The sequence below is a fragment of the Pelobates fuscus genome, chromosome 5 (assembly GCF_036172605.1).
Source record: "Pelobates fuscus isolate aPelFus1 chromosome 5, aPelFus1.pri, whole genome shotgun sequence".
Classification (NCBI taxonomy): Eukaryota; Metazoa; Chordata; class Amphibia; order Anura; family Pelobatidae; genus Pelobates; species Pelobates fuscus.
The window spans coordinates 253219377-253237699 of NC_086321.1; the positions used below are offsets into that span (position 1 = coordinate 253219377).

General features: G+C 42.2%; 1 protein-coding gene across 2 annotated transcripts in view; it reads right to left on the reverse strand.

Annotated features, from left to right (window-relative positions):
- Positions 1 to 18323, reverse strand: part of FOCAD (focadhesin) — a 207238-nt gene that overhangs the window by 101299 nt on the left and 87616 nt on the right. For both annotated transcript variants that reach the window (XM_063455217.1, XM_063455218.1), the window contains exons 9-11: positions 18161 to 18248; positions 17138 to 17340; positions 15814 to 16074 (exon numbers count right to left, since the gene is read on the reverse strand). In XM_063455217.1, the coding sequence (XP_063311287.1) occupies positions 15814 to 16074; positions 17138 to 17340; positions 18161 to 18248 (552 nt within the window). The remainder of the gene's footprint in view (positions 1 to 15813; positions 16075 to 17137; positions 17341 to 18160; positions 18249 to 18323) is intronic.

Here is an 18323-nt window from a genome sequence, read left to right on the forward strand (position 1 = left end):
GCAGAGATAACATGCACCTTTTCAAAGCGGAAATGTTATTATATAAACATGCCAGGTTCAGAAAACCTGTGTATAATATTGTGTATATACACAATTTATTCCTTATCCAAGTACTATGACAACCTCAGTGATTTAAAGTGGTCATGGTGACCACTGGAAAGACTTGTCTTTACCCGTCTGACTTGCTTCCTCAATTCCAACTCTCTCCTTGACCCTCTTCAGTCTGGCTTCCTCCCCTCCACTATACTGAAACTACTCTTATTGAAGTCACTAACTACCTAATCGCAGCTAAATCCAAAGAGCACTACTCTATACTAATTCTTCTTGACCTCTCTGCTGCCTTTGACACTGTTGACCATGTTATCCTTCTCCAAACTCTTCAATCACTCGATCTCTGTGACACTGTCCTCTCTTAGTTTTCCTCCTATCTCTCCCAACGCTCACTCAGTGTCTCCATTTCTAATGATACCTCCTCCCCTCATCCTGTCTCGGCTAGAGTCCCCCAAGGCTTTGTCCTTGGTCCCCTTTTAGTTTCTCTTTATACTGCCTCTCTTGGCAAACTTATTACCTAATTTGGATTCCACTATCACCTGTACGCTGATGATACCCAGATATATCTCTCCTCCCCGGACCTCTCCCCTGCCGTCCTGCAACGTATCACTGCTTGCCTTTTTTCCATCTCTGATTGGATGTCGTCACGCTTTTTGTAACTCAAACTCTCTAAAACTGAACCCTTTGTCTTTCCTCCTCCTAATACTCATCCCCCTTTTTTTTCTCTCCCGCCAAGTGAGTGGTACTCACATCAGTCCATCCTTGCAAGCACGCTGTCTTGGCGTTAGATTTGATTCTGAACTCACATTTGAGCCTCACATCCAGTCTGTTACCAAATCCTGTAGATTCCACCTTAAAAACATAGCCCGCATCCGCCCCTTTCTTACACAAGATGCTACTAAGGAGCCTGTCCATGCTCATGTAATCTCTCGCATGGATTATTGTAACTCTCTCCTAATAGGTGTTCCCACAAGTCGTACTGCCCCACTACAGTCTGTAATGAATGCTGCAGCTAGGCTGATTTTCCTTTCCTGTCGCTCCTCTCACACCTCTTTCATGGTCAGTCCTTACATTGGCTTCCTGTATCCTATAGGAGTCAATTCAAAGTACTAATCCACATCTATAAAGCACTGACCAATTCTAGCCTTACAATATCTCTTAATTAATCCACAGGTATGTCCCTTCTCAGTCTCTCTGCTCTGCCTTCTCCTGTCCGCTGCTCGCACCCATACGGCCAACTCACGCTTGCAGGACTTCTCACGGGTGGCTTATTTCCTTTGGAATAGCCTGCTTACGACCATCAAGCTCTCCCCTAGTCTTCAATCATTTAAAAAGTGTCTCAAAACTCATCACTTTAGGAAAGCTTACAGCTTCCCAGAGTAACCTCTACCTCACATTCCTGTCCATTGCTCTCTCCTAAAGGGCAGCACTCTATTCTCTCCTCCAGCTCTGCTTCACTCCACCTTGTTTGCTTGCTACCTCCTGTCCTGTTGTGTTTTACGCCCTATCTCCTATAGACTGTTAGCTTGTTTCCCTCTTCAACCTATTGTGCCTGTATGTTTTTGTAATTGTCTCACTTATTGTTAAATCTCCCCCTTTGATAATTTTGTAAAGCGCTACGGAATATGCTTGCGTTATATAAATACCAGTAATAATAATAATAATAATGATGCGTGGAGTCTTATGCACAACCGTTCCATATGAAACTCTGCACATATTGAGATAATTGTTTTATTGCCAAATACAGGTTAAGGAATAGAGTGCACACAAAACAAAATACAGTTTAACTTTTACAAGACTACTTAAAATCACCTATCTTAGCAAAGAAATATGGGGATTTAAATCCACACCTATGTTACAGTACCCCAATATCTACACTAATTTTAACAAGGGCGATATTTATAATGCTGTCAGAGGTGTAACTCCACTTCCGGCAGCTTCTTTAGTACATCATTAGCCAGTCTGGAACAAGTATTCCAGGCTGGCTAATGTCAATTTGGTGCATATTCTTTACACAGAGGGCCATTCAGAGCTGACACTGTCAGCCAATGAGCGGCCAACAGAAGCCAAATGCGCAGCACCCAGCATCAGAGAAAACTTGTCAACCCCTGCGGGGACCCATGTAAAAGGGAAAACAATTGCAGTTTAAGTCTATTTTAAAGATATTTTGCTAAACCATTTCAGTTAAACGCTGATGTAAAACAAAAACAAACCAAGAATATGTATGCAAGATAAGTTTACGGTTTTAATTAAATAAAACAATGAATTTTTTTTCCTAAATGAGTGATTAACCTATTTAACTGAAGATAGTTCACCTGGCAATATTGTCGTCATTATCTACCGTATGTATTTCTAATGCTATATAAAAAATATATAATAAAGTCAGTTCTCATTTAACTGTTAAACCAATCAGAAAAGTAATATTAAATATAAAATTTTCACATTTGTAAATGTAGCGGAGAGCTGATTTCTCGCAGCTATTCTCCACTTTAGATCCAAGGAAGGCTCAGGAACAAGTCATTAGTAAATCCACAGCAGAGTTTCCAGCAGGTAAAAAGGTACAGAAATATCCCCACAGCACTCCCAATAACTGGACGACACACAGTTTCAGGAGTAGAACTCACAATCGTTTATTCCAAGGTTTCTTATAAAGCCTGCTCCCATGCAAGGGAGGGAACTACAGTAATTATGACAGTAACCAATGCAGTGCTTGTTACCTCCCACACATCTCCTCCCCTCAGAGAGCGTCATAATCCCCTTAACTTGTACAGTACTTTACCCCAAACTTGGATGTACCCCTAAACCATCACATATCCTTAATATTAGGGTACCGCTAGGTAGCCCTGATCTGGGTGAATATAATATCCAAAATTCACCCAGATCGGACCAGTGGTTCGGCAGTTACAGGAAGGTGAAGTTTGACCGACCGCACACGAGTTGGTATCCGAAAAGGGTTCCATGAGAATGGGCCCTGCGGTCGGTCTCCGTTCGGCAGTTAAAACAGACATTTATAACTGCCATCCATACTTTAATTCCCCTAGATAGTGATTCCCTCATTCGGTACTTTGTAACTACCGAATGGGGATTCGTTAACTCTCTCCGTTCGGCAGTTACGGAGCTCTGGAGGTCTCAGCGGTGTTTGGTTGTTTGAGTGTCCGATTTGAGTTCCAGACACTCGACGACAAAACACCGCTGAGATTTTCATGCGTAAGATGGCCGCCGCCACGTGTACGCATGCCGAATGGCGGCCACCCAGACACACTGTTAATGAGCCGGTTAACTTGCGGTTTGGAGAGAATGTAAACCTTAATTGCTGGCACACTTCTCTCCGGGGTGGACTCCCCGTTCGGTAGTTTCCAGAAGTATATAGTACGGATGGAAACTACCGAATAACATACAATTCACATATTACATAGGCGAATAGCAATTTCAACATAGGTAAAAATATAACAATTACAGTCACACAGGCATTTTGCAGGACAGGCTTACTGCGTTCCGCTACAGTAAATATTATAAATTATAACAATCAGCAAAAAATGAGTTTTTACATTGAAAAATCATAATTTCAATTAAGTTTCATGGACACGTGTTTTAAAATCCATCCTGGAGTAAGAGGAGAAGATTAAATATCTTAACTATAAGAATGCATTAAACATTACGAATGAATGTTACAAAATGTTCTCTCATTTAAATTGTTTAAAATTAAGCAATAATCTGTTTATAGAATTAATTCCTTTCTTTGTGTCTTATTTTCATATTTTCAAAAATGTATATCTTCTTTCCTTACACAGTCTACACATTATTACAATTAAAAGAGTTCAATAGCTTTTCTCCAAAGCATAATAATAAAAATAAAGTAATATAATGCCCTGGGGTATAGATGTTACTACCCATACTTAATTGTGCTTACTGCATTGAACAGACAAACCGATAAGTGGATACTTCTAGGAATAGAATATGCAATTGCAAAAGGTACCAGAGATACTGCATCTGAAGTGCAAATCATTAAGCAATTTTTCTGTCTTTATTCATATGAGACATAGGAGCGCTAATATCTATAGGACAACAAATTCACATTTATTCCTACAAAAAAAAAGTGAAATCTGTTTTATAGCACAACCACGTTGCTGAACAGCAAGCTATAAAATCTTGAAAGACTAATCAGGGGCCGAAATTATTTCCCCTTTCACCAATTAACATCTACAACACGATAGCATTTATTGACACTTTTCAATAAGAAAAACCATTACATTTAGTTAATTTATTTATTTTTGCTTCGGGAGTGCTGTTTGGTTTTCCACCAGAAACTATCCACTAGTTTATTGCTTGCAATAGTTTCTCATTATTAGTATTTGACATTGTCTAATTATTAAAGAGTTTTAAAGAATACAGTATCAAGTATGGGAAACAACATGTTGTTTATAGGGAAAAGCAAAACCGATAAGAGTTCAGCTGAACTGAATGGGTAACTTGCCCAGAGGAACAGTAATATGAGTCCTAATAAATCTGTGGTTAACCAAGAACTATGTTTGTGGTTCTAAACTTTTTTCAACAGCGGTCTGAATTTTGTACATTGTATTAGTCTGGCATCTCACACTTCAGCTAGAAAATGAGTTCAATTCCTCGTCAGTGCAAATGCATGCTTCAATATACAAATAAGGTTTTTGGAAGCAGTAATAGATGCCCAAGGCAGGTATTTATAAATACCAAGTATCATGGTTAAGTCTTATGTAGTGACTATTTTGCCTTGAATAGTTTTATTTATTTATTTTTAAATGTACATGTGAATATAGGTGTTCCTAATATCAATTCTTAACATTCCTGTTCTGTTTTTAAGGAAATGCACGTGGATGTAAAAAATCACAAGTAAGACTGTGGTGGAATCTCGGTGAAAATAAATTTAGTAGGCCGAGATTACCACGTGGCATGTGTACGTGCGTATACTGGTGTATCGGTCGGTTGGTTGCACGTGGCAAAGATACAATCAGTAGTGTACGGAGCATGTGCGAGAATACAGGATGTAGTATTCCCCTCCTCCATTGTGCTGGGCAAGCCATGTGGTCAAACAGGAAGTTAGTTCTTGTTCGATTGATTGGGTTAGAGTATGTGTGGGTGGAGCTTATTATGGGAGGAGTTACATGCCTATATATGGAGCCTACACTATTGTTCGAGGCTCAGATCTTGTTGTATTTTGGTGACATTAGTCCCTCTGAGTCCCGGTCGGTGAATCGAATAAAGAATCTCTTCCTTCCTGAAGAACCCTGTGTCCATCTCTCTGTGCTTGGCTTCCGTCAGTTTCTCCGGTATCATTTGGTGCATTGGCCGGGAAGCTCATCGTTCAACGGTAGCTGAGAAGCAGAGGCGTGAGACGGTCTATCTTTGCCCACGTTCTCTACGGCTGCACCCCTGAACTTCTGCGTGGACCTCCCTTCGTCTCGGCGCCACTGGTCTGTTGTCCAGGAGATCATCGGCCTCTACGTAGTAAGTGCTGGGGTGTCCCTGTCGATGAGTGTGAACTCAGGTTCAGGAACGAGGAGGTAAGACGACCGCTGTTTTAGACGGTGGACCCACAAGGGGTATTGGATACCGATTGTGCGGTAGGCCCATAAGGGGTTATTTGGAATCTGCCCCCTCCAGTGGAGGGAAGGAGCGAAGGTGCACCGCTCAATTAAACGCCCTGTAGTCAGCCCGTTTAATTTTGGTTTGGAGTCAGGCGGGGTTCTGGTGTAAATAGCCCTAGCCGGATACCGGTGTCTTGTCTAGACTAGCGTTCTAGGGTGTATATTTCGTTCGCTAGGTCGGAGGGACCGGGAGACTAAGCGGCGCCTGTGTAAATTCGGTTCGCTAGATCTCAACTTATCTTGGCTAAGTGGGAAGGCATGTAAATTTGGAACCAACTAGATTTTTGATAGAGTAAATAGACTAAAAGGGTGCTGTTGTAAATTCCGCCCTCTAGTTCGCTATATGTGGTGCTTGGGCAGTGTGGCTAACCAAAACGTATGTAGATAGTTTTAGGTAGTCCATCAAGGTACTGGCCAATAGATTAGTTGGGAATTGTACATGTGCTAAAGATTGTTGTAGTAGCGTGTATATCTTGCTAGATAGTGTGAGCTCTGCCGTCTAGAGAGAGTGTGAATAGTGTGTAACTGTATTATAGCGCATGGTACCATAACCATGTATAATTACTGACACTGTAAATAAGTACTAATAATTGTCGTCTATGTTGTATGTTTAACACCATAACCACTACTAATTGAACTGTGACTTTAAATTGTACTCTAACCAATGCTAACCGTACTATAACTACTGTTTGTAAAGACGATGTTACTGGGGTATGTTATAGACGGGTAATTCAGATATAGGGAATTATAGCGTGGGTGACCGTATAGTTTCGCCAAAGGGCACAGTATTAGTTACTTAGTGACTGGTGTAACAGCTGTGTGTGTGTAAGGGAATTCCCTGAGTGTTTTGTTGTATGCGTTTCGCTTAGTAACTGTACCACGTGGTGCTGTTGCCGCGGGAACGGGTGTGACCGTTGGAAGAGTGTTTGTTTAGTTTCTGTTGGAGACGACGCTTCATTGTTAAGTATGGGCGCGCGTCAGATTCAACGGTTTTGGATCCCTTAGGATGTATGTTAAAAAACTTTAAAAAGGGATATACTGTATGTGATTTTGGGGTAAAGATGTCTCCAGCACGCCTTACTACTTTATGTAGTAGGGAATGGCCTACTTTAGTTGCCGCATGGCCACCACGTGGCAGTTTGGATCCTAATCTGGTACAGCGTGTACATGTGGCTGTATCAGGAAGGCCTGAACTTTACGGGCAGTTTCCATATATTGACTGTTGGAGGCAGGCCGTAAACGACTCGCCAAAATGGATCCGAGTATGCCACGAGGAACAATGTCGCCTCATGGTGGCCAGGACTCGCTTGTCCACTAAGGCCGTAATCACGCCCATTTTGGACACGCCCCCTGAGTCTGAGATCCCCATGCCGCCCCCTTACTCCTCCTCCACCAGAAGAGGAAGAGGAGGTGCTGTTGGAAACGCTCCTCCCCTTGCCCCTGTTGTCCCCACCTACTCCCTCCTCTAGCTCAGAGCCCAGCCCTCTTGTTTCAAACCCTCCCCTTCCGATACCTACCTCCGTTAACTCCACCTACCCAGATTTGGCGCCATATCTAGTTTCCGGTCAGGCTCCTCCTAGCCCGGCCTGGAATATTTTACTTACCAACCTTCCCCTTAGTAAAGCGTCTCCATCCCCTTGTCTCACTACCCCTCGACCGGAACCCCTAACTGACGTATCTCAACGAAGCCCCATACTAACCCGACAAATGACTGGTACCCTACAACCCCGACATTATCAGATGCCTCTTCAATTGACTCCTGGCCCGACACATATTAACGGTGACGGCCAGATACAATATGCTGATCCAGTCTTCGTCTATGTCCCTTTTACAACCACTGATCTATTTAGTTGACCCATAAGTTAGAAGACCCATAACTCCTCTTACACCGAAAAGCCTCAAGCCATGACGGATTTGTTTACCTCCATAGCCCAGACACATAATCCCACTTGGGCTGATTGCCAGCAATTGTTGATGACATTGTTTAATAATTAGGAAAGGACAAGGATAAATCAAGCGGCAATTAAAGCGCTGGAAGAAGTGGCCCGTACACAAAATCAGGCCAACCCAGCAGCATGGGCCGCAGCCCACTATCCAAACACCGATCCAAATTGGAATGTCAATGGCGCAGACATGGTCCATTTAAAAGCTTACAGGGACTATTATTGCTGGCATGAAAGCTGGAGGAAAGAAGGCGATTAACATGTCTAAGACGGCTGAGGTATTACAGAAATGTGATGAATCGCCCAGTGTCTTTTATGACCGATTATTGGAGGCATACCGTTTGTATACCCCCTTTAATCCGGAGGCTCCTGAGAATTCCCGGATGGTTAACTCCGCCTTTGTCAGCCAAGCCTACGGAGATATAAAGCGCAAGCTACAAAAGTTATAGGGGTTCGTAGGGATGTCTATAACCCAACTCATGGAGATAGCCAATAAAGTATATATGAATAGGGAGACAAAGACAAAGAAGGAGGAAGAGCGTAAAATGCGTAGAAAAGCAGATATGCTAGCGGTAGCCATCGCAGGCGTAGATAGAAGGGAAAAGGAAGTGTATAGGGGAATGGATAAAGGCGAGAGTAAATGGAATAGGGAACCCTTGAGTAGGAATCAATGCGCGTATTGTAGGGAAGAAGGGCATTGGAGAAGTGAGTGTCCACAAAGGGAACAGTATGAGAGAGACAGACCTAGGGCAGGATATAGTAATTATAGAGGCAGAGCGAGAGGTAGAGGAGGTCCTGGAGGAAATAGTGGGAATAATAGAGGAAGTGTTATTGGAGACAGGTACTATCCAGCAGCGCAGAGACCCCGCGATAGAGAAGATAGGGACTTTGTAGGTTTGGAGGACACAGTCAAGGAGGACTATTGATACCGACCGGGCTCCATCCCCCTTGGCCGAGCAGAGCCTATGGTCGATGTAGCAATAGGGGGAAAAAGGAGTGCTTTCATGATTGATACTGGTGCTGAACATTCGGTGGTGACTGACCTAGTTGCTCCTTCATCTGGAAGAACTATCACCGTAATAGGAGCAACTGGAAGGAGTGCTGCTAAACCGGTTCTTAAAAGTCGACTCTGTACATTGGGAGGCCACGTAGTGAAACATCAATTCCTTTATATGCCTGAATGTCCAGTCCAACTGCTAGGACGTGATTTGTTGTCAAAATTACAAGCACAGATAACGTTTCTACCTAATGGAACAACATCTTTAAAGTTCAATGGACCTTCAGGTATAATGACAATATCTGTACCAAAGGAAGAAGAGTGGCGACTTTATACAGTGTTGACTAGCCAAAACCCTAAGAGTGATGAATCCTTGTTCAATATACCAGGAGTGTGGGCAGAGAACAACCCACCAGGACTTGCTTGCAATATTCCACCAATTCAAATCGAACTGAAACTTGGGGTTTATCCAGTGAGCTTAAGACAATATCATATCCCACAAAAGGCCAAGAAGAATATACAATCATATTTGGATAAGTTCATAAGATATGGTATCCTAAAATTCTGTACTTCCCCCTGGAACACCCCATTGTTGCCTGTTCAAAAGCCCGGTACAGATGAGTATCGCCCTGTGCAGGACTTGAGAGCAGTCAATGATGCGGTCGTAAGTATACACCCAGTTGTGCCCAATCCATATAACCTGCTTGCTTTAATTCCGGGCGGGGCTACCTATTTTACTGTCCTAGATCTCAAAGATGCCTTCTTTTGCCTTCGAATTGCTGCGGAAAGCCAGTGTATCTTCGCATTCCAATGGGAAAATGCTGTAACGGGCTCGAAACGCCAGATGACTTGGACAAGACTGCCCCAAGGGTTTAAAAATTCACCTACCCTATTTGGATCAGCTTTAAGTCAAGACTTACTGGATTTCAAGTCCATCCCAGGAGAGTGTGTACTATTGCAATACGTAGATGATTTGTTGATAGCGGCAGTTACAAGAGAAATATGTCAGCAAGCAACACATGATTTACTACACATTCTCTGGAAGGCAGGATACAAGGTGTCCAGGAAGAAAGCTCAGTTGTGTCAGCCAACTGTCAAGTATCTGGGATTCCATATCTCTGAAGGTCAAAGAATAATGGGGCCAGAGAGAAAAGAAGCTGTATGCCAAATACCAATACCCAAGAATAGAAGACAAGTGCGGGAATTCTTGGGGGCAGCAGGCTTCTGTAGGATATGGATTCCCAGTTATGCGATATTGGCGAAACCTCTTTATGCAGCTATAAAAGGTACAGAGCACGATCCCTTCCTGTGGACCCCTGAACAGAAAAGGGCATTTGAAGATGTGAAGAAGGCTTTGATAAGTGCCCCAGCATTAGGTCTACCTGATCATACATGCCCATTCTACTTATATGTACACGAATGGCTGTGGGAGTATTGACACAGTACTTGGGATCATGGCAACGACCTGTTGCATATATGTCCAAACAACTGGATGCAGTGGCCAGTGGTCTTCCACCTTGTCTAAGAGCCGTAGCTGCCGCCGTCCTGCTTGTAGCTGAAGCTGATAAGCTTACTCTGGGTCAGGAACTCTATGTGCGAGTCCCGCACGCAGTACAAACGTTGCTGGACTATAAAGGCAATCATTGGTTTAGTAACAGCCGCATGACTAAGTATCAAGCTATGTTGTGTGAAAACCCAAGAGTGCATTTAGAGACTGTCAATACCTTAAATCCAGCTACCCTTTTGCCACAACCTACTGAGAGTCAACATGATTGCCTGGAGGTGATGGATGAAGTATTCTCAAGTAGACCAGACCTTCGTGACTTTCCCATTCAGAACCCTGATGTCCAGTACTATACGGACGGCAGTAGTTATGTGAAAGAAGGGATTCGCTATGCAGGATATGCAGTAACAACCATAGACAAGGTGATAGAAGCTCGGCCATTGTCAAAAGGAATATCGGCACAGAAGGCAGAACTAATTGCACTCACACGAGCGTTACAATTGGCTGAAGGTTTAAGAGTGAACATCTACACGGATTCCAAGTATGCGTTTTTAACCACTCATGCCCACGGAGCTTTGTATAAAGAAAGAGGATTATTGAACTCAGAGGGTAAAGAAATCAAGTACGCAGCTGAGATATTACAACTACTGGAAGCCGTGTGGGAACTGAAAGAAGTTGGTATCATACATTGTCGGGCGCATCTGAAAGGAGATGGTGATGTAACCAAAGGAAATCGGATGGCAGATAATGCAGCTAAGCGTGCCGCTGAATCAGGAAGACAGGAGTATGTGGAACATATAGCTGCTCTTATACCGACCCCACTGTCTCAATGGACTCCAGTTTATACAGCTCAAGAAGAAGAGTGGTTAAAGACTGAAGCTGGGAAGTACCTGGAGAACAATTGGTATCAGTTAGAAGATGGAAGAATAGTATTCCAGCATCACTAGCTGTAGAAATTGTCCAGAACTATCATAACGGGACACATTCTGGAAGAGATAGTATGGAAGAATCTCTCAGGAAACATTTCTACATACCAAGATTGTCCAACTTGACTCAAGCCATTGTACGAAGATGTGTGATATGTGCCAAGAATAACGCAAGGCAAGGACCAGTGAAACCACCGGGAGTCCAGTATATGGGGGGACTCCCTATGTCCGATCTTCAAATAGACTATACGATAATGCCTAAATCCGGTGGACATCGCTACCTACTAGTAGTTGTGTGTACCTACTCAGGTTGGGTAGAAGCATGTCCTACTCGTACAGAGAAAGCAAGAGAAGTTGTGCGATTTCTGTTGCGAGAAATAATACCCCGATATGGACTACAATGCTCTATAGGATCGGATAATGGTCCAGCCTTTGTTCACCAGTGCCTACAACAACTGACTCATATGCTTGGTATTAAGTGGAAGCTTCATACGGCATATACACCTCAGAGCTCTGGGAAAGTAGAAAGGATGAACAGAACTATTAAGAACCAATTGGCAAAGATGTGTCAAGAGACTCAGCTTAAGTGGAATGTTCTTTTGCCCATAGCTCTGTTGCGTATTCGTAGTACACCTACCAGAAGGATTGGTCTCTCACCTTTTGAAATCATGTATGGGCGTCCACCTCCCGTACTTGGTAACTTAAGGGGGGATTTGAGTCAGTTGGGAGAAGGAATTACCCGGCAGCAGGTTGTAGAGTTGGGTAAAACTATGGAGCAGGTACTGAAGTGGGCACAAGATAGATTACCTGTGAATATTTATCCCCCTGTTCATAGTTATCATCCAGGAGATCAAGTATGTATAAAAGAGTGGAACAGTGTACCGTTGGGGCCTAAGTGGAGGGGTCCTTATGTTGTTCTTTTGTCTACCCCTACAGCTATAAAGGTGGCCGAAGTGACTCCGTGGATTCATCACTCCAGGGTTAAACCAGCATCAGTAGATTCTTGGCAAGCTACACCAGATCCAGAGAATGCCTGCAAGATCCAGTTAAAGCGCACAACTCAGTCGGAGTGACGAGGAGATATCGGGATTCCAAGTGTGATTAAAGAGATCAGCAAGTAAGTGTTTTGACGGCCATAATAAAGCCTGACCACTTACCCACGTGACATAGCCAGAGTGTCTTGAAGGGACCTCTGTGAAGGGAAGAGAGGACCTGAAGAACTCCATTCCTTGCAGCCCTTACATCCTGAAAGCTGAGGTGCCATCACACGGACGAAGAATGAGGATGAAGACGTCAAGAGAAATGCACCTGATAATGTATATATTTGTGTTTTTAATTATTCAGGAAGGTAGAGGTACCGACACACCTAGCTGTGAGGTTTGCATTAAGACTACTATAACAGGTAATCATATTTCCCAGACCCTTATTTGGCATTCACAATATGAGTGTAAAGGATATGTATCTAGGTGTAGATACTTAGGTATAGATTATAGTGTATGCCATTTAGGAGTAGGAGAACCTAAGTGCTTCAATCCAGAGTATCAACCCCGTACAATTTGGTTGAGCCTCCGGAATGGAGACTCACAGGGGACCCTAATAAATAAGACAGTATTAGAAACCGTACATTCTTCGGGTGTTCTGCTATTTGATGCATGTAAGGCGATATCAAGTGGTAGGAAACCGTGGAATGTATGCGGGGATCTTAAATGGGAAAGAGCGTATGGGTCCAATGATAAGTATATTTGCCCCAGTAGTAGAAATAAGTATGTAAATCCAAAATGCCCAGATAAGGATTATAATTATTGTCCATATTGGTCTTGTGTAGGGTGGGCAACTTGGGGACAGACAGTAGATAGGGATATGATTGTTACTAAGTTGCCTACCAGACCATATTGTAAGTCTATGGAATGTAATCCAGTCCATATACTTATCAATAATCCTGAACAATTTATAGATAGGTTCGGAAACTTATTTGGGTTTCAGATATATGGGACGGGTTTGGATCCTGGGACAATATTATTTATAGGGATAGAGACAGATACCGTAGCATCCCAAACTCATCAGGTTTTCCATTCTTTTTATGAAGAGATGAGTGTAGAAAATAAGATCCCCCATAATGCTAAGAACCTGTTTATTGATCTAGCTGAAAGTATTGCTGGTAGTCTTAATGTGACCAACTGCTATGTGTGTGGAGGTACTAATATGGGAGACCAATGGCCCTGGGAAGCAAAGGAGGTAATGTATTCTGGTTCTGAGACAATTGAACAAATAATATCTTCTCAAGCCGATTATCAAATAAGTGTTAGAGGTAAATCTGAGTGGCGATTAAAGACCTCCATTATAGGTTATGTTTGCATAGCAAGGAAAGGAATAATGTTTAACACATCTGTAGGAGAATTGACTTGTCTAGGGCAAAAAGCTTATGATGATAATACAAAGAATACAACTTGGTGGTCGGCTTCAAATGTCTCAGAACCACCTAACCCGTTTGCAAGTTATACCAATTTAAAGGACGTGTGGTTTGATCTATTACATCTAGTTGGAAAGCCCCAGCAAATTTGTACTTGATCTGTGGTAAGAAAGCCTATTCAGAGTTACCACAGGACTGGGAAGGGGCATGTGTGTTAGGTATGCTCAAACCATCCTTCTTCTTGTTGCCTATTGAAACAGGAGAGACTTTGGGAGTTAAAGTATATGATGTGAATCATAGAAAGAAAAGAGGGCCCCTAGAGATAGGTACCTGGGAAGATAATGAATGGCCTCCCCAGCGCATTATAGATTATTATGGGCCAGCTACATGGGCAGAGGATGGTACTTTTGGATATAGAACCCCAATATATATGCTCAATCATATTATAAGGTTACAGGCAGTGGTTGAGATAATTACCAATGAGACATCGCAAGCGCTCAATCTCCTAGCGAAGCATAATACTAGGATGAGGACAGCCGTTTACCAAAACAGATTAGCTTTGGATTATCTATTGGCAGTAGAGGGAGGTGTATGTGGGAAGTTTAACCTAAGCAATTGCTGTCTTCAAATAGATGATGAAGGGCAAGCAATAGCTGAGCTTACTAGCCATATGGTTAAACTAGCGCATGTGCCTACTCGGGTATGGAAAGGGTATAATCCAAGTAGTTGGTTTGGTAACTGGTATGAGCAGTTTGGAGGACTTAAGGCATTGGTAGGTGGAGTCATGCTAATCTTGATGCTGTGTCTTCTCCTACCATGTCTTGTTCCTTTGGTAGTTAGGTCTGTGCAGGGCATTATAGAAAATATAGCAGAGAAAATAGCAGATATAGAGAGAAAGGCTGCTGCACAGATAATGGCTATATATAGATATGAGGCTCTAAATCAGGGAGAACTAGTACAGGAAGAGGAATGTTGAGGGATTCATGTCTTTAGGGAGTCGCAAAGTCTGGTCTGGTTCATGGCAACCTGAGGTATATGCAAACTATGGTTAAGTGATGCCTCTGGAATTGTGAAAATATCAGAAGCATCAAAGGGGGAAATGTGGTGGATTCCCGGTGAAAATAAATTTAGTAGGCCGAGATTACCACGTGGCATGTGTACGTGCGTATACTGGTGTATCGGTCGGCTGGTTGCACGTGGCAAAGATACAATCAGTAGTGTACGGAGCATGTGCGAGAATACAGGATGTAGTATTCCCCTCCTCCATTGTGCTGGGCAAGCCATGTGGTCAAACAGGAAGTTAGTTCTTGTTCGATTGATTGGGTAAGAGTATGTGTGGGTGGAGCTTATTATGGGAGGAGTTACATGCCTGTATATGGAGCCTACACTATTGTTCGGGGCTCAGATCTTGTTGTATTTTGGTGACATTAGTCCCTCTGAGTCCCGGTCGGTGAATCGAATAAAGAATCTCTTCCTTCCTGAAGAAACCTGTGTCCATCTCTCTGTGCTTGGCTTCCGTCAGTTTCTCCGGTATCAAGACAATGTAAGGTGATCTGAATTTTAAGCAGTTCAAATATGAGCATTTATGGTTTTTATGGTGAGTCATTATTACATGGGAGCAGGAAGATGATTTTTAAATGTATGGAAAATACTTTTATTTTTTTTGTTTCTTTTCTTTTAGCTATACAACACTTTAAAATCAGCAGTTTGAGAAGTATAAACATCATTCATTATTTTAGATCTATTAACTGCAGACACACTAATGAAATGGCATGGAAATATTTTGGGTCCCAAACCAGTGATTAAGAGCAGCTGCTCTAATATAGGTGACCTGTACATTATCAGTTAAATGACAAATGCACCATGTTTCCCATAAATAGGGACATTTTAAGCACTATAACACTATCATTCATTGTAGTGGTTAGGTGCTAAAAGTCTATAAACTCCTGTTTTTTTTTTTTTGTCAAGGCATTTGAGAGCAGTCTGTCAAAAACAGAGTATCTGAAAACAGAGTATCACCCAAAGACTCATTCTCAGTTACGCACACAATGTAGAAACTGCACTTATCAACTGGGTTTCCTTCCCAACTCAAAGCCAATTATAACCTGACCACCAAACCTACTACGGTTACCCAGGCTGGACAAAATTAGGATATTTTCCTTCTGTCTCATTAGAGATTTTGTTTTCGAAACTGAAAGTAACCAGATTGAATTAGAGGAGGGCATTAAACGTGATATTAACAAGAGAGATTACGGGTTAATGCCCATTACAATGTTCTAAAATCTCAAAGTGTACATTGATGTTTTTGATGCATTGGTAACATTTTTTGTTCTGTTTCCAAAATTCAAGCAATGTATTTACCTGAGACGAATCTGCCTTAGCAACTTCTGTGGTGACTTTCAGTGCTTTGCATAGTGCTTGTCCAGACTGGTTAATGAGAAGGTAAGTCAGCAGCAGAGAGACATAGCCAGGGACTTGAGTAGCAAATGGAAGTGTGGAGGACACGGATGACAGCCAGTCATATGCAGCTGTGCTGCTCTCGCTGAGCTTGTTCAACATATTTAAAGTTAGAGCCAGTGGGTAGTGCAAGGTAGTTACAGGAAGAGGGAAAGTTTCAGAATGCTGAAATTACAATAAGAAATAATTTAAAAATAATTAGCCAATGCTTATCCGATGTATTGTAATTTTAGAATGGGAAAAGCTGGATTAAATTCAAGCTTGGTATGTTCTTATTGGAGCGAAACAACAGGTATATTTGAAGTCAAACCTGATGTGTCCAAATCTATTTACCAATTTTACAATTATTTTGTCAAAAACTTTTTGCACAAAACAATAAATGTTTTGCAGAATGCTGCAGTTTAAGCCAGCCTCTTTAGCCACGCCCCCTCACTCCAGAAAAAGACTTCCTTATCAAATGTATGCACAGCTCAGATAATGACAGTACTGAATGATCTGAACTACAAAACAACCTGCATTAGAAGGAGAGGACACCCAGGGAGGAATATTATAAGGCTATCACTACCTGTTTATATTTTCTCTGACTGTCTGCAGCCAGGTTGTGGATTAAAGGCAGTTCACTCAGTGCATATTAATCAGGCCAACACCAATAAAATGCTTTAAAGGAGCACTCCAAGTAACCTGAAGTAGTTTCTTTAACAGCAGTGCACAACCCCATCCATTGTAAGTAGTTACACCATCGTAGAATGTTTTTACTGGGGTCTTATTCCTTAAGGTAAGATAGCACCATGAATTTCTAGACACCATGAAGACTTCATTGAGATTAAGTCATTGTGGTAGCCAGAGTGCCCTTTTAATTACGGTATCATATGTTTTTACTCCAAGAAGGTCTCAGAATAAATAAACACTTACTGCTCATACAAATGACATTAAATAGAAGATTTCAGAGGGGAGAACATCATTGCACAATATATTGGATAGAGCTATATTAAATAAAGAATGATATTCCATTCATTGAATTTTAGGAAGTGGCTTGGGACCACTATATATGCTTTCTCATTCCTCTGCTAATTTTCTTTATTCCACCTCTCCTGAACGCTGGCTATACATGGTAAATAATCTCTTTGATGTTTCAGCTCTAACAAAATACAGCACATACGCTAGTTCCCCTGTGATTATATTTTTGTAATGGTGGCAAAATTAAAGAACAGCAATATGTTTGACTTACCGCAAATACATCTGCATTGTTGTCCACATCTTGCACTTTTTCCAAAAGAGTTAGAACCATCTGTTCCAGGGATGCACCCCCACCCTCTTCTAAGAAGCAGTTAGCCAGGGTCGATGAAGATAAAACATGGAGCAGAGGCATTACCATGATGTGGGCTATGGCTGGAGTTTTCTTGTCCCCTGAACATGATAGGATCTTCAATGCTAATGGACAATACAGAAAATGAAAAACTTGGGTCTATCAAGAGAAAGTAATTTTCAACATATGTTCTTACTTAGGGATGATTCACATTAGTTACATATTATATAATGCAATAAGTGACAAAACCACCCCGCTAGTTTCATTCTAGAATGCAGATGCAGGCTGTAGTATAGATCTGCTTGTTATAATCCAGTATAACTAACCTCTGATCATTTTGTATCAAAGGATCACTATAGTGTCAGGAAAACAAACACCTTTTCCTGACACTATAGTGCCCTAAGGGTACCCTCACCCTCAGTGTTCCCCTCCCTTAATCCAGCGCCGGGCTCCCTCGGCGCTGGTGACCTCTCCTCCCCCGCCGACGTCAGCTCCCGAGTGGAACAGAACGCGCACGTGCGTCAAGTGCCGCGCGCAAATTCAAACAGCCCATAGGAAAGCATTTCTCAATGCTTTCCTATGGACGTCCTGCACGTTGGATGCGAATTTCGCATCCAGCGTCGCAGATGTGCCTCTAGCGGCTGTCAGGAAGACATCCACTAGAGGTTGGATTAATCCTGCTATGTAAACATATCAGTTTCTCTGAATCTGCTAGGTTTACATGTGAAGGGTTAAAACATGAGGGACCTGGCACCCAGACTACTTTATTGAGCTGAAATGGTCTGGGTGACTATAGTGTCCCTTTAAGAAAGATTGGGGAATCGAATACTAAAAATAGACCTGGAAATCAATGGAATATAAAAGTACTCCACATTTAGCATTTGCCCCATGTGAGCAAGGTACACATCTGACCAATATAATTCTGTAAACAAACATCAATCTTACCTAGATTTAACATGTGTGTTTGCTGACTAGCTGGAGACTGCAGCAACAGCAGACTGAGCACAAGAAGAGACTGCTGTGTAGGGAAACTCTGAAAATACAAAAAAGGGCATTGCTCAGACAGTGAACCATTTGTCTTATTAGATGAAAGCACTTCAAATACATT